Source organism: Anthonomus grandis, chromosome 4, assembly GCF_022605725.1.
Source record: "Anthonomus grandis grandis chromosome 4, icAntGran1.3, whole genome shotgun sequence".
Classification (NCBI taxonomy): Eukaryota; Metazoa; Arthropoda; class Insecta; order Coleoptera; family Curculionidae; genus Anthonomus; species Anthonomus grandis.
The window spans coordinates 25,633,242-25,649,255 of record NC_065549.1 but is presented as its reverse complement, the minus strand read 5'-3'; the positions used below and the strand labels follow the sequence as shown (position 1 = coordinate 25,649,255).

General features: G+C 30.4%; 1 protein-coding gene across 1 annotated transcript in view; it reads right to left on the bottom strand.

Moving 5' to 3' along the window:
- Positions 1-16,014, bottom strand: part of LOC126735205 (pikachurin) — a 199,027-nt gene that overhangs the window by 70,680 nt on the left and 112,333 nt on the right. Inside the window, exons 6-8 of the mRNA XM_050439158.1 lie at positions 13,420-13,578; positions 1,413-1,588; positions 1,216-1,352 (exon numbers count right to left, since the gene is read on the bottom strand). Coding sequence (XP_050295115.1) covers positions 1,216-1,352; positions 1,413-1,588; positions 13,420-13,578 — 472 coding nt within the window. The remainder of the gene's footprint in view (positions 1-1,215; positions 1,353-1,412; positions 1,589-13,419; positions 13,579-16,014) is intronic.

The window sequence follows — 16,014 nt, the reverse complement described above, 5'->3', positions numbered from 1 at the left end:
TAACTATATTGCTCGAAAGATTTTCCTCTTTCAAAACCATTCTACACATTGTAACTTATTGCTCAAGGTTTCGGGATAAGGGCCTAAAGAAATGCTCACTTACATTGTCTTATCCTTTAAGTGCTGATGAGACATATCAAGCTACATGTATTATTGTTAAATGTATCCAAGCTTTTCTGAAGAAATGAAATGTCTGAAAACCAACTTACCTACCCCTAAACATTTTAGAAAACTTGCCCCGTTTTTGGATGCTCATCGAGTCCTCAGGGTGGGCGGACGCCTGCGCTATTCTGATTTGCCATTCGATGCGAAGCACCCCATGCTTCTTCCCCGAGATCATAGATTGACCTCGCTAATTATTGAGATGTTCTACAAGAATTATGGCCATCCCGGTCCACGTCTTTTGCAATATCTTTTGCGACATTAATATCTTTTGCGATAGCAGTTCTGGATCTTATCGATTGGTAGAGCGATAAATTCCATTCTGTCCCAGTGTTTTAGATGTCATAGAATAAAACTGACTTCGTTTTCTTTCTTCACGAGTGACTTACCTAAGATTCGTGTCTTCCAAGTTAAACCATTTTCACATTGTGGTGTGGACTATATGGGTCCCATATTTCTTACGAGTCTAAGCGTAGAGGTGTTCGGAGCCAAAAGGGCTATATATATTTGTTTGTATGTATGGCGACCAAGGCTTTGTACCTCCAAGTGGTGTTTGATTTGTCCTCTGAATTCTTTTTAGCGGCATTTAGATGCTTTGTTTCCTTTGGTGGCAGATATTCTGATAAGTATAGCGACCAAGGTACTAATTTTGTGGGTGCCTATCGAATGCTTTCAGGATTGAAGATGCAGAGGATTGAAGATATCCTATCTTCAATCCTCTGCGGAAACCTTACAGAGTAGCATTTGTGAAAGAATCTAGCCAGCCGGAATTAGCAACGAAACCCCAACAGGTAAGTCGTTATTGATGCCGTAAATTGGAAAAATATTTCATTTCTAATATTTTCCTGATCCTTCAAAAATCTTACGCTAGCCTTTCTAAACGAACCATTAAGGTTTTTAATCTTTTATCACTATTTCAACCTTTTCCCTATAGCAAAGCGATTTTAACGATTTATTACTGTGATACGAATTCAATCTTGTGTTATACAAATAGACTTAGAGAGACTGTTGGTTATGTAAGTTTGTTAGTTATGACAGCCGTTATCTATTTACCTGAAGATCTACCCTAATTTCGCATAAGTCTCCAGAAAACCCCAAAGGGCATAAGCATACGGCGGAGGATTCACTTGTAAGACATTTTCCACCATGTTGACAAGGCACTTTACTACATTTGTCTGCTGTACACTCCTCTGGAGAAGTAAAAAATATTTTTAAATAAATAATTTTTATCATCTTAATTAACTGCTTACCTATTCCATATCCTTTAAAAGCTTCTCCACTTGGATCAAGTGCAAATTTATAGAGATGATCGTTTACTTCCAAATGACGCATGCATCCTTTTAGGCCTTTGGATACTGGCAGTTTTTCATCGAGGCCTGTCATATTACCGGCTCCTCCAATGAAAAGGGGTTCACGAAACGTGATTCTGTCAAAAAAATACATATGAAAAAGGAAAAAAAATTATTGTTATGAGTTATAATTAAAAATATTATTTGGAATAGTCAATGGGGCCTCAAAAAGAATAACATCACATATCTCTTATAAATGTTATTAATGACATCCATTAGATTAAAATTTAAATAAAATATAAATAGTATATACGTGTTGCTGGGTTTTTCGAATTTCTTTAGCCTGTTGAAATCCAAATTACAATAGGTAAAATAAAAACCAAAACAACTTTCATGTAAATAGGGGCTTAAAGTTTACTATACTAAGCTTTACTTGCTGATAAAAATAAGATAACTGCTTCTCAAAAAATCTAATCAATATTCAATTAGATCAAGTTTAATTGATTATTTAGCAATTGAAGTTTAGTTGAGCTTCAATTAAGCTTCAATTAAGCTTAAGTAATCTTAAAGTTAAAGAACATATTAAGAAATTATTTTTACAGTTTTAGTTTAAAGTTAAAAATATTGTATGAACAAAATTTTATACATATTTCAAACAATGGATTTATCAAAATTTTGACGTAGTTTTTGACTCTAAATTTCTGCTCTTTTTAAATAAAAAGTTCAAAAAAACCTCTTTCTTTAACTAAACAAAAGGTTAGCCATCGTAAAATCGTAAAGTTAGGTATCGTAAAAGCTGTTTCTTACTTCCAAAAGAGTTTGAGGACAAATGGAATTTGCAGATTGAACAATTTTGTTTCTAAACTCCTCTAAATTTGTTGGTCTACTAGAATGATGTTTATAAATAACTGTTATGTCTCCTTAAGGTAACCCCATACATAAAAGTAATTTGGTAACAAATAGGGAAATCTGGGAGGCCATTTATTATTGCTGGTTCCACTAATAAGGCGATTAGGAATAGTATTTGTTAAAACGTCTTTTACTCTAACAGTATTATGAGCAGAATAGGGAAATATCTATATCAGGGAGGAGTTGAACGGTAGGAAGAACTTGGTTTTGTAGCAACTTAAGGTATTTTTCGACGTTCAAAGTACCATCAATAAAAAATTATCCAATAATATAGTCGCCTAAATTACCAGCCCATTCAACTTTTGAGGGTACAAAGTACGGTACTGAAAACTTCTCTGCTCGTTTTCCTGAGACCAGTAATGAATAATGGAGGACTGAGACTCTCCTGTGCTCACGGATGGCTGATCGATAAGCTAGCACAAAATAGATGAAGAAAGCTATCCTAGCCTCTCTGGTCTACTTTGGCCAAATACCGATAAATGGTTCTATTCATTGGTTTCAAAATGGTTTTAATAAGATTAATAAGATCACTTTGTTCTTCTCCAAACTGAACTGATGATTAACCAAAGACTTTTTTTGTATTGTTGGCTTTACCATTTTAAGATCATTAAAAGATAGACCTGAACTTGTAGGAGCCGAGGCATCTAAAATTACTCGAAGCTTTGTTGTAATGGACTCTTTGCAAAGTACTCCGTGATGTGGAAAATAATATTAAATCGCATTTTGGTCAAATTTATTTTCTTTGGTCATAAGACCTAACGCTTTGTACTCCGTCATTAAATACACTCTTTGTTCTGTATATTAAAATTTAAATAGAAATTGCAGTATGTTTTGTCCTGTGCATTGGAATGGTCTGACATGCGGCCAGAAATTATTCATGCAAAAAAAGTATTCTCTGTAATACTGGCTGATCAGCTGCATGATGTATTTGTCAATTAAACATTCATTTCAAAATAGGTAAATCTATGGAACTGGATTTATAAAAGTCTGGGTCACCAAGCATTATATTTTTGAAAATGTTAAATTTACTAATATCTATGAAAGTATTTGGTTTAGTTCTAGTAATTTCGCTTATGACAAGACATGAGTTTGGTACAGAAGATCCAGTGTTGGCACTCAATAGAAACTCTGCATTTTTTATTAATTTACGATATACTATTATTAAGACTTAAGGCGCCCATATTATTATTTTCGGTTTTGGAAAGCCAAATCTAACAATGTGCGTATAGTATAAGATTTATTATATCTATAAATTACTTGCATCAAAGCTGTTGCCAGCAAAAAATAAAATATTAGAAGTAAACAATACACTTGTAACCTCCGTCGTCTGGAGGCCGTATTGTTTTCGTGTTTGTTTTGTAGGTATTCTTTACATTGAATATGTAAAAAACTATTTTGTTACAATCTAAGCCTTTCGCATGTGTATTTCAGTTTGAGACTTCAGAAATTTCACGCAGTTTCGAATAAAATAATTTTATTTTAAAATTTCATTTAAAAAGTACAACTGGAATTATTATTTTTAACCTTATAATTTTTTGAAGAATTGTCTTCGCTATTAACAAACAATTTAGAAACTCTTGATTATTTAGTATAAAGCTTTGAACTGCTTTAAAATTGAATCTATCACAAATCTTAATATTTTTGAGTGCTTGCATTCTTAAATTTCTAAGTTAAATAGAGAGTAGAAATAGTTTTGCGTGATTGTCGACAAAAAACCTCTCATTATTATATCGCTTGCAAAGTAAGTGCCACGCCACAATATAATTTAACTCACTAAATCTGATTGTTGGTATTACATGAGAACCACAACATGAAATTTTAAATACGTAAATTTTATGTACTACCAAACTAAAAGTCTCGCGAAATTCCAACCCATCTTCATGACTATCGTTGAATTTCCGTACCTCAACAGGCGGAAGCCAAAATTTATTGATATTGGTTACTTAAATTACTGAAACATGATCCTCTTAAGAAGTACAACAGCTCGACTGTATCTCTGTACCTGTATCTAAACATCTATATGAATTTATATACGTGGAAAAAATGAGAACTTAGTCGTTTGTTTCTACCTAATTCGCAATAAAAAGATTTTTAACATTATTCGCGTTCATTATGTTCAACCTCTCTCATCAACTAAATTCTCTAAATCTGACTGCGATTGTTCATAGAAGTCTAAAATTTGATTTGCTCCTTCGATTCGAGATTCCAAATTAAAAAGATCTTTGTCTAAAATAATTATATCGGGGATTTCGTATTTTGTTTTTTATTAGAATAAATAATTTTTAAAATAAGTTAGTTTGGCCTTTACACGGCCCCATTTTCATTTTAAAGATTTTATTTTATCTTCCATCTGACATATTTTGAATTTTATATATATTTATAGCAGAAATAAACCGTATTTTATCGCGGAAACGTAATAAAATTTTTTATTGCGTTCACTTATTATAACTATTGATAATTCCAAGTAAAAGTAACTTATGAAATAGCTTTTTAAAAGTTATTGAAAATTATTAAATAATTTCTATGCATATTTATAAGAGATCTATGATGATTAAATTGGGCTGGACGAAAAAGATTACCGAAATTACTGTCTTCTAGATCTGGCTATATTTTACTCGAATTAAAAAAAAAGGATTGTCATGATTCTATGGAATTTCTCATTTTCATAAAAGTGCAAAATAAAAGTAAAAAATAATAAAAAAAAATTATTTTAGCTTATTTATCTTTTACTAGTTTAATTGTTTTATTTTCAAGAGTTAATATGGTCAATGTTAAAAAATTTGTATGCAAGGTCATCTTACCACAATCCCATGCATGACCTAAGTGTATTAAAATCTACTCAATTGGTGCGATGCAGTTGCCTTTGTCTGCTTTCATTACCAGAATGAAAGATGTTCTCTTTAAAAAAAAGTAGTATATAAAAGTAGTAGTAGTAGTAGTAGTACTTTCAAAATAAATTCCTATAATATTTAAAGGGTTTGCTCGTAATATATTTTGTTCAAACACATCCTGTGATGAAATAAGTGTTTAATATCTTTAGTAATGGCTACAAGAGCTCATGTGGGGATACTAAATTTTGTACCCAAGGCTAAAATATTTTGAACATTTTATGGAATGTCTATTTTAGTATAATTGTAAACGAACTTTTTAGAAGTTGTAGGTGAGATTTTAGAATTGGGCTCTTTGAGGTTAACCAATTTTTTCGCATTTGTCTTTTTGATCTTTTGATAAGTTCTGTTTTATGCTCGTAGATTTACCTGTTTAAATCGGTTGTGTGTGTTTTCACAAACTAGTTCTTTAGCAGTATAACATCTCAGTCAACGTTACTGGTTTATGAAACATAAAAATATTAACTGTAAAGATACTTTTTCTAAAAACTCTAAGATTTAAAAGAACACGGAATAAAATAGGTAATGTGCTCTAAAATTGTTAATATAATGTAGGTATTGTGTGTTATTTATTTTCATGGTTTATTTTTGTTTCTTTTCTTTAACTGTTTTTAATTTACTACAAAATAAGAGTTATTTATATGATGGTTTGTACATTTTCCACTGTCATATTTTATATTTGTATTTGGAAATGTATAAGGAGGTAGAAAGTGTCCAACAAAATAAAAAAATTATCTATATATTTTACCATCTATAATACAGGGTGTTAATTAAGTACGTGCCAAACTCCAGGAGGAGATTCTGTGAGAAATTTCAAAAAGTTCACATAAACATAAGGTCCAGAAATGCTTCTTTTTTAAGATATAAAGTGTCAAACTTTATTACCATGTCAAATTTAATATACCAACTTCGGTTAATCGGTTAAATCGGTTTTTCTATTTGAATAAGCTTTTAGTCGATTTTGTTCAAATTTAACAGTTATATTAAGAGCAGTAAAAGGCTAATTTAGCCCCAATTAGATTAGATTTCTGAAAAAATCCTAACTCTTTTTTCACTATTTATCTTAGAAACAGCTGCTCTTGTTCACAAAATTCCCAAACTACCCTCTGACACTGGCCATTTGACTCGTCATGTAAATGATGTTCCTCTACCTATTCCTACGTCTTCCCTTACCAAAAACTCATTAATTTACATAAGTAAAAAAATTTACAATCATGTTCCTTTATGTGTTAGACATATATTGGATGTTAAGAAATTTAAAAGAGAATTAAAGACGCTTTTATTGGCTAAGGCATATTATAGCCTGGATGACTTTTTTAATAATAGGTTTTAACCTTGGACATGTTGGAAAGTTTTTTTTCTCTAGTTTTGTCAACAAGTTTACCTTTATTTAGTAATTGATTGTTTTATTTAGTTATCTTTAATTCAAGTATGTTCAAAAAGTTTTGTCTTCTTGTGTTTAATTTTGTTCATTGTTTTGTTAATTTTTGAAATTGTATTTTTGTTTTGTTTTTTTAGCTTGTAGGATGCTTATACACAAGATTATTCTTACGTAATATAGCACTATTTATTTCCTGACTTTCTTACATACCTCTCTTTGTTTGCGAGATAAAAAATTAAAAGAACTTTATTGCATAATAAAATTTTAGAACCACCAAACTAATTAAGCAACGAAAATTAGATAAAAGTCGTCGCTTGAATGTTTTCGCACAGATTGAAACAAATTTTGATAAGACAAATTAACAAAAAATAATCGCATAACGTAACAATTTATAACAGCAATGTTTTAAAAGTGACAAAAAAAGAGTGCCATGGAAGGAAAAACTATTACTATTTAACGAATCTGACTTTGACATAACTTACTTAAAACAGTGCATACTTAATGATTGCAATTATTTCAAGTGTTTCGAAGAGTATTAAGCTAATAAAATTGCTAATATTGGAAAATAGTTGAATTTACAAACACAGAAATGGCCGATATGAATTTTGTTTATGGAATGGCTGAAGACAATTCTAGAGCGGCTAGGCGCATTTATTAAGAAAGATACCCTTATCGCATTATACCAAATAGATAAGCATTTGTAAGAATACGAATAAGGCCCATTTCAAAGGTCGGCTGCTGTAATTCGGAGACCTGCCACAGTAAGAACAGTGGAGGAACAATACATGAAGTTAAGCGTAGCCCCGATACAAGTTTACGCAAAATTGTAGAACAATTAAATATTTCTCACTTTACAGTATGGCAGACTTTAAGAAAGTATTAACTGTATCCTTACTACAAACAACGTGCTTAAGCGTCATGACTTGCCAATTTTCCCCAACGAGTTGTTTACTGTATTAAGCTTTTGCAACAACAGGTAGCGTTTTCAAGATTTCTATCCCGCATTTTATTTACCCATGAAGCGTGTTTTTCCCGAAATTCAATTATGAACCTATACAATAATCATATTTGGGCTGAAGAAAATCCCCATGAGGTTATAGAAATTAATTTTCAGCAACATTTTCCGTGCTTGTTTGGGTTGGTATTGTAGATGATTATCTCATTGAACCTCATTTTTTACCCCCGAGATTAAATGGTCAAGAATATCGTATTTTTTGGAAATTATTTTACCTAGACTATTAGAAAATGTCCCGCTAGAAGTAAAAGAAACAATCTGGCTCATGCATGATAAGGCTCATGCATGATAAGGCTCCAGCTCACTTCAGCATAGTATCTCGCCAAATTTTAGAGAAAACTGGATCGGGCGCGCAGGTTCACAGTCATAGCCACCCATGTCACCGGATTTAAATCTGTTTGATTTTTTTCTTTGAGGGAATTTTAAGTCCCTCTTTTAAAAAACTCCAGTCAACACTAAGCCTAAATCCAGAATCGTACGTAATTATGGATACGTAAGGCTGTCAAGCCTATCCGTGACTTTTATCCTATCCACTAGAGATAAGCGTATCCGTAAAATGATGTTATATTTTTACTCGAGTTTTTGGTGTTTACAGTTTTGATCTCCCACAATTGCTTCAACCTATTTTTTTATAAAGGAATTCTTGGATTCGATAGAGGCATTTTTAGCAACTATTATAATATATCTGGTGTTATTTACTGCTACATTTTTTTTATTGAAATAAAAGTTTTAAGGGTAGATCTAAAAATAAGTTTTTTTTTAAATTTGAACAAAATCTACTAAAAACATATTAAAATATTTAGAAAAAACCGATTTTTTAAAAAAAGTTTGACATCCTGTATCTTGAAAATCTTCTATTTAAATGCATTTTATAGGAGATGACCTACATAATCAAATGTAAACGAAAAAAAAAAGATTTTTTTTTAAATATCGTAAAATTTTATGAGCACTTAGTATTGTATTGTATAGTTTTTACCTTTTTATAATATTTTCCATTTAATCGATTTTATCATTCTATTTTGTTTCTAGAACCATTGAAAAATAAATTAATATGAAAACGTTGGAAAAAACTGGAGTTTTTTTTGCCAAATTCCCACAAGTATCAGGTAATAGTTAAAACCATTCTTGATTTAAAACACGCCTTTTTAACATATGTATATCAATCGTGATCGATAGGATTTAACTCAGGGGATTGCCGAGGCTATGGCAAACTCTCCAAAACATTTCTAGCGGTTCTTGCAGCATGCGAACGTGCATTGGCATAACTTACAAAGCTCATATCATCAACGTTCGGCCTTGGTACCTGTCAGCTGTAAAAACTAATAAATTGATTCAAGCTTTTGCCAATCCTAATGTTCTTCGGCCCATCTTAATATCCTTGGGCAAATTTCACGAGATAGTACTGAAGCTTTAACAGGACGTATTGCGTAAAGATTATTTGCATCTAACCTATTTATTATAGTTTGAGCAGTGATACTAATGCCATAAATATTTTAAAGCTCACTTATCACCAGCCAGGTTGGCAGTAATATTGGGGCTTATTTACATTTTACAGTTTCGGTAAGTTATGATGCCTGGTTACTTAAAGTCAAAATATGCTTTATTATCTAAAGAAGAAATTCTCACTAACACAGCATTTGTTAAAACTCCTAAATATATATAATCTTTCTATAATCATACTATAATCATTTCCTTAAAATATAAATATGAATACAATACAATTTCTGCTCATTAATGTATGTATGTTATGCCCAACCACACTGCAAAAAAAACATACACAAAGAAAATATATACTATCCAATAAATACGCTTTAACATCATAATACTCTGTTTCAACCAATATCTTCTTGATTTTTTTTTTCACTTGATAAATAAGATCGTCATCAAATTTAAAAAAAATCAAGAAGGTATTGATGCAACAGGAACGTGATTAAATAATTTCTTACTGTCATAAAAAACTAAATTGTAAGTAAAGACTAATGATGGTATTAGTAGGTCAATTTCAAAAGAGGAAAAAATGTGGTTCTTGTTAGAATTGATAACGGAGGAATATTTTTTGCGCATTAGGCAAACTGTTTCAAGATTCAGCCTTATTGCAGAACATCCTGATGATTCAATGATATTGTTCTGATTATCTAAGATTACTGTTCGACATCCAATTTCAACTTAGTATCTAATATGAGACCCAAAAATGTAATAAAGTTTGCTGGTAAAATAAGCTCTGTGCTTAACAGAACATTACTATTCAGATATTTAAAGTATAACATATTTGTTTTTGATACATTAAACGTTAAAAAATTGGAATAACACCACCCTTTTATGTTTGCTAAATCTCCGTTTTACTAGGAATGGAAATGATATTATATTTAAATGATTTGTTGGATCTACTTATGTTTAAGAACCAAATAGATCATTGCTTATATAAAAAAAATTTTATGGTTCACTACAATTTTATGTTGTTCACTACAGGTAATATTTGTGGACAATAGGTTTTCACTTTTTATTGTCCCCAGGGTAACCAACTATAATATTAAAATTTATAACCTGAGTTTTATTTGACCCTAGATCCAATAACTTAGCAAGATCCATGATTGCTTCATAATATTTAGATCTAGCTAACTTAATACATTTCTTCTGGATAATGCGATATTTATTTAAATAATGTACGTAAATAATAATAATCATTGACTGTTCACAGAAAAATTTCGCATCGAATGCATGCACATTTAAGTTTCTTGCCACAATTTGAATCCATAATTTTTGATTTTACTTTTAATAAAAAAATCGGAAATAGTTTTTTAAATACAAGATGCCTATAAAACATGAGTAATGGATTTTCTTTCTTTCCAATTCCATTTCAAGATACTCCCGAACATTCACTAACAAATATCAAGGTTATGATTGGAAAAAAGACGTCGTTGTCTTTTGCAGATAGAACACAAACTCTGGTCAAAATAAAACTTACAAAAGACCGCATCATACAACGCCAAAAATGTATACTGAAAGAAATAAAAAAGAATATTTTTATTTAAAAATTTATATATACTTTCAGTTTTAAGTACAACTTTATAATAAACACCCATTTGTAGCAAATTTGTTCGGAACATTTATTGTATTATTTTATTATATTTATTGAATTATTGTAAAACAGATTTCTTTTAATGAAAGATAATTTTGGTTAAGATAGTGTTGTTTCATGAAAAGTACGTCTGGATTATTCTGCTCAGCCCAAAAAATGTAGTCTAGGGCTGACAGCAGCTATACAAAGAGAATGGCTTCTACCAGCCCCACTAATAAATTTGTTTTTTTTTGGGCTTATTCGTCAATTCATGTAAGTTGGGGCTTTGATTATAGTATTTCTGGCGCCATCTGCAATTTTATATTATAGATCAGGGTATTCAAAGCTCGGGTCATCGAAAGAATACCAAGAAAGCCTCTACTGGACGTATACATAGCGGTAAGAAAGCAAAACTACTTCCTCGAGAATGCGCAGTGACATTCTCGAGCATGTGATATGTCATATAGAATGCAGCTATTCTTCATTCATTTTATGGTTTGTTTTTATTTAGGTGTCCTGATACATGACGTAAAATAAAATTACTAAAAAAGCAAAGGATTATGTATATTGTAAATATTATATAAGAAATAATAAATAAACAGTAAAAACTTTTAATCGAATTTAGGCATTAATGACATTGCATTTGCATCAGTAGGTATTGCAACTTTTTTTTAAAGCGGATAGTACAAATGTAATTGACAAAAGTGAGAAATGGATTCTAAGAAAAAGAAGCTGCTGCATCTCTGGCTGAAAATTTGTGCACCGCAAAAAACACAGATTTCATAGTTTTATTAACAAGCCCATTAAGTTTAATTTTTTACTTGAAATTATTTTTCAGTATTTTTGGGCTAGTTTTATACCAAAATTTTCTTTAAGGATTATTAGTTTCTGCGATACAACCGCTTACCTCGCTTAAGTGACCACCTACTACATAGCAAAGAAAATATTTCCAAAATGTCAATTTTAGACCATGTATAAGTTGTTGTGTTTTGAGTTTAAGTAAGTTAGTCGCCAGTAAGTTATTAGGATATATCAGTAAATTGGACAAATTAGAAAGTAGTGCATTCATTTCTGCACCAGTATCTAAAGTCTTTAAAGTAAATATTTATGGGATTTTATACCTTTAGGCTCAAATTCCAATTAGAACTTTTACCATGATTTATAGACATTACATAAACAATGTAAAATTGTTCAGAATATAGTGATTCTAAGTATAACTGTACGTATACTTAATTTAATTTGCACTATTTGGCAAATTAATTTAATTTACCCTAATCACGCCATGTGTGCCCAAAAGCAGAAATTAAGTCCATGTTTTGTAGCACAATTATGACATAAAAATACCTTATTTTTTAGTGATGATATATTTGGCTGGTGGCTAAACCTCTTTGATGACTGAAGACCATGATTATGTAGATGTAGTTCTGATGCATCAGAACTACATCTACATAATAGTCTTCCCTTTTGAAGCATTGCTAGTACTACTTGATTGGCTGCTTCCAGCTATCGTGCCTTGAATTGAGATTTTGTATAAATTATGCTATATTTATGTCCGAGGTTATGTTTCAAGTTGACTTTTTATTCTTTCTGCAACTTTGCAAATAAAAATAGCTTTTCTAGATCCAAATTTTCGATTTGAAAAAATCTATTTTTGATAATCATGCCTCTTATTCCTAAGAGTAATTTGTCTCTTATTAAACTGTCACAGAAGTTTTTAATCTAGCGAGTTGAACTAAGTTGTTGCGAATGAATAATATATTCATCAATTGTTTCTCCTTCTAATTGATTTTTGAGGAAAAACATGTATCTTTCATATGTGACATTTTTTTCCGACTGAAATCTTATGATGAAATTAAATTTTTCATCATTTCATCTTCTTCCAACTTGAAACTGTTGTACACGAGACGAGCTTTATCACGTATTGCACTTATTAAAATGTAAGCCCATTTTGACGCCTTTTTAACTATTTTGGTAGTCTTCAGAAACAGTTCAAACTCTTTTTTAAAAAAGCGCCAATTTTCATCTGTGACTCCTGTCCAATTTATTGGTGATAAGGGTGAAATTCCGGTCCATCTTGAATAGAGTGTCGGATGTTTGAAAATGTTATATTAAATCAAAATATTGAAGATATATTGTAGGAGTATATAACGAATACGTAACAATGTAATTCTGAGTGAATCTATTAATAGACCATCTATGTACTAATGCAATATAGCCAAGATATGACTATGTTGCATCTCTTGTATTTATTTATATCATGCTCGTCAAAAGTCGGTTCACTTGCCTACTAAATATTTGTAGTTACAACTTATTATTATTCAACTTTAATAAAACATAATAGATAAGCAGCCTGATCTGGAACCAGGGTTAACTAAAGGCATGCTCAAGAAGTATTTAATTCACGTAACACTTTATAACTTTAACGTACAAGATTGATAATTTATTTTAAAATACCATTGTCCTTTTCTGTTATATTTGCACCTTTTCTAACTTTCTTTACAATAAGAGAGATTTTACCAGATTAATTTTCATATTGTATAAAACCACATAACTAAATAACACTAATTTGAATTAATTCTGCAATTATTGCACCATGTATCATTTCTAGGTAATAAAAAAAAATGCAGTATCTTTTTAAACATAAAATAAGATGTTAATATAATAAGTTGTAGATTTGTAAATACTTATCGTACATTATGAAGCAATTCAGTACATACCTTGAAAATAGGCCTTTACTTCTCCCCTGTACGTGTTTTCCATTATTTAGTTGTAGCCAAGCATCCCATCTATGGCGATATAACGTAATATGATTCCATTGATTTAGGATAATTGTTTCGTCTGATCTTACTATCCCGACACCAGAGCCGCAATCAAATCTAAAAACGCAATAAAGAAATAAGTAAATATGTAAAATATACAGAACACTATATATGTATGAAATTCAATATTTTATTAAATCTAATTCAATATAATGTTGATTACCTTTGTCAATTTAATAGTTTACAATAATACTTTTAATGATTATTCTATTGTCTATTAATTTATTTTAACTTTGATGCTTAAAGAAAAACAACAATATATTCTTGCAGAAAACTCATTAATAAAAAAGGGACAATAACATTCAGATTAATTCTAATCACCTTTTTTCTCAGTGCAAGTACAAAGAATAGTTTAAAATAATATTGAAAAATTACCATTTACCTTCCATTTTACATTATTTTCATATTAATATATACCACTAGGGTTTCAAGGTATTACATTGAATAAAGTTGACGTGTGACGCACATGTTATTAATCTTAAATTTATTAAAAGACCTTTCGGCTGTAATATTTGTGGAATAACTTCTGAAAAGTTACTTTCCAAAAAACTACTAAAAAAAGTAAAACACATTACACTTAAAATGATCCTCTCAAGTCTGAAAAAATATTCGTTTTGAAAACATTAATTTAAGCTATCTTTATGAACAATTTACATGATACTGTTAGAATTTTTTACCAAAACACAGATTGCGGCATTTTACACTCAGAAAATAAATAGCAATTTAAAGTCGTAACAGAAAAAGGTAAATAAAGTCAAATCGCCTTGTCTCATTTAAGTATTTATACATATGTATAAAGGTTGGAGAATTCCTCTCGTTGATGGGCAGCCACCTCCGGTCGTCTGATAGGTATTTGATGTTTTTATTTTTTATAAAATAATAATAATATCAGACTGCCTCATTTTGCTGTGTGACTGCACGTTGTATTGTTAAATTTTAAAGGGCTAATATTTTTTCTTGTTTTATTATATTTGTTTATACTTCTTGCGAAAGAGTTCAAATTATTAAATGATTTTGGGTAATTCGGCAGTACAGTGTAGGGATTTTTTTTCGATTCCATGTGAAAATAGACTTGTTCCTTATGCACAAACAGTTTATAGTCATATAATAGTTAATGACTATTCTCTGACTCATCCCAATAATGGAAAAAAAATACTGTTTAAGGATTTGTGATATCATGAACACGTATCGAAATTAATATAAACATGAATTAAAAAAAAATTACATTATGTTTATAAAATTTTGATTTTGACTTTTTTTAATCCAACCTCACGCTGTGGCTTTATTATTCTTGAATCATCTTGATTGTAGGTTAGGCTAATATATGATCAGAATTGTATTGTGCGTAAGAAAAAAAATAGCCTACCACAACCGCACCACCACAACACTTATAACTACGTTACAGCAGAGCAGCTTCAGCAATACTATGCCGCCGCTTTGATGTTCTGTTATGTTGTACATGCACCCAGTCTATACCATTCAACAGACTTGATGAAACTGGTAGAATACTGTCAGTTGCAAACTATAGAGCTGGTAATAGGCAGTGAACCCGTTTGACATTATGTCAATTGGAGCAACCACGACAACAATAGCAAGTTGACTTTATTATTGGTAATAACCTTTTCATTTCATTATCTCGAAGAGAGATGATGCCTTGAAGCTATTGGTTACATTTCAGCTCGGCTCTGTATTAATTCACCTTTCAAACTTATCCAAATTTAGAACAATTTAAAAGTTAAAAAAAAACTAATAATGTTATAGTCCAAGTTCAGTATACCTATTTAACACAACTGAAGAAAGTAGAAAATATCCTTCAGAAAAAATTTGGATTTGAAAAAAGGACTGAATTAGGAAATTTTCTACTTTGACAGCATCCTAGTTCATATCAAAGACACCAGCAAAAAAATGGACAACATAACACCGTAAGCACACGTTACATCGTTAGCTTGAAAAACTCATCGCTGATTATAATGAACTAAAAGTTGTTATCACTAAAAACTCTAAAGACATCAGTTTCCTATGATCAAGAATTGATAGTACTGAGCTGCTTTCATGTATGTCAAAGATACCAAAAAATAGAAGCGAGAACTCGACGGTAATTTCTAATATAATACATTCTAAGCTTAACATTTCTTTCGAAGAAAATACATTTGAAAACATCTATCGCAAAGAAGACAAAAAGCTAGAGTTTGTAGTAGTCAAGTGATTTTTGTTAAATTTGCACATTTTATACATAAAAAAAACAAGAGTTTTCAAGCAAAAAACTTCTTAAAGGAATCAAAATTAAGAGAGATCTTGCAAAAATCAAATTAGATGTCTTAAAGCCAGCTGCAGAAAAATATGGTAATCGAAATGTATGGACTCAGGATGGGAAAATAAAATTGACAAAAGATGATGTGATCAAAACTACAACTAAATTACATTATTTGGAAGACTTTTAGCTAAGTATTAGTTAAAATGAATAATGATGTCATAAATTGATGTAACTAATGC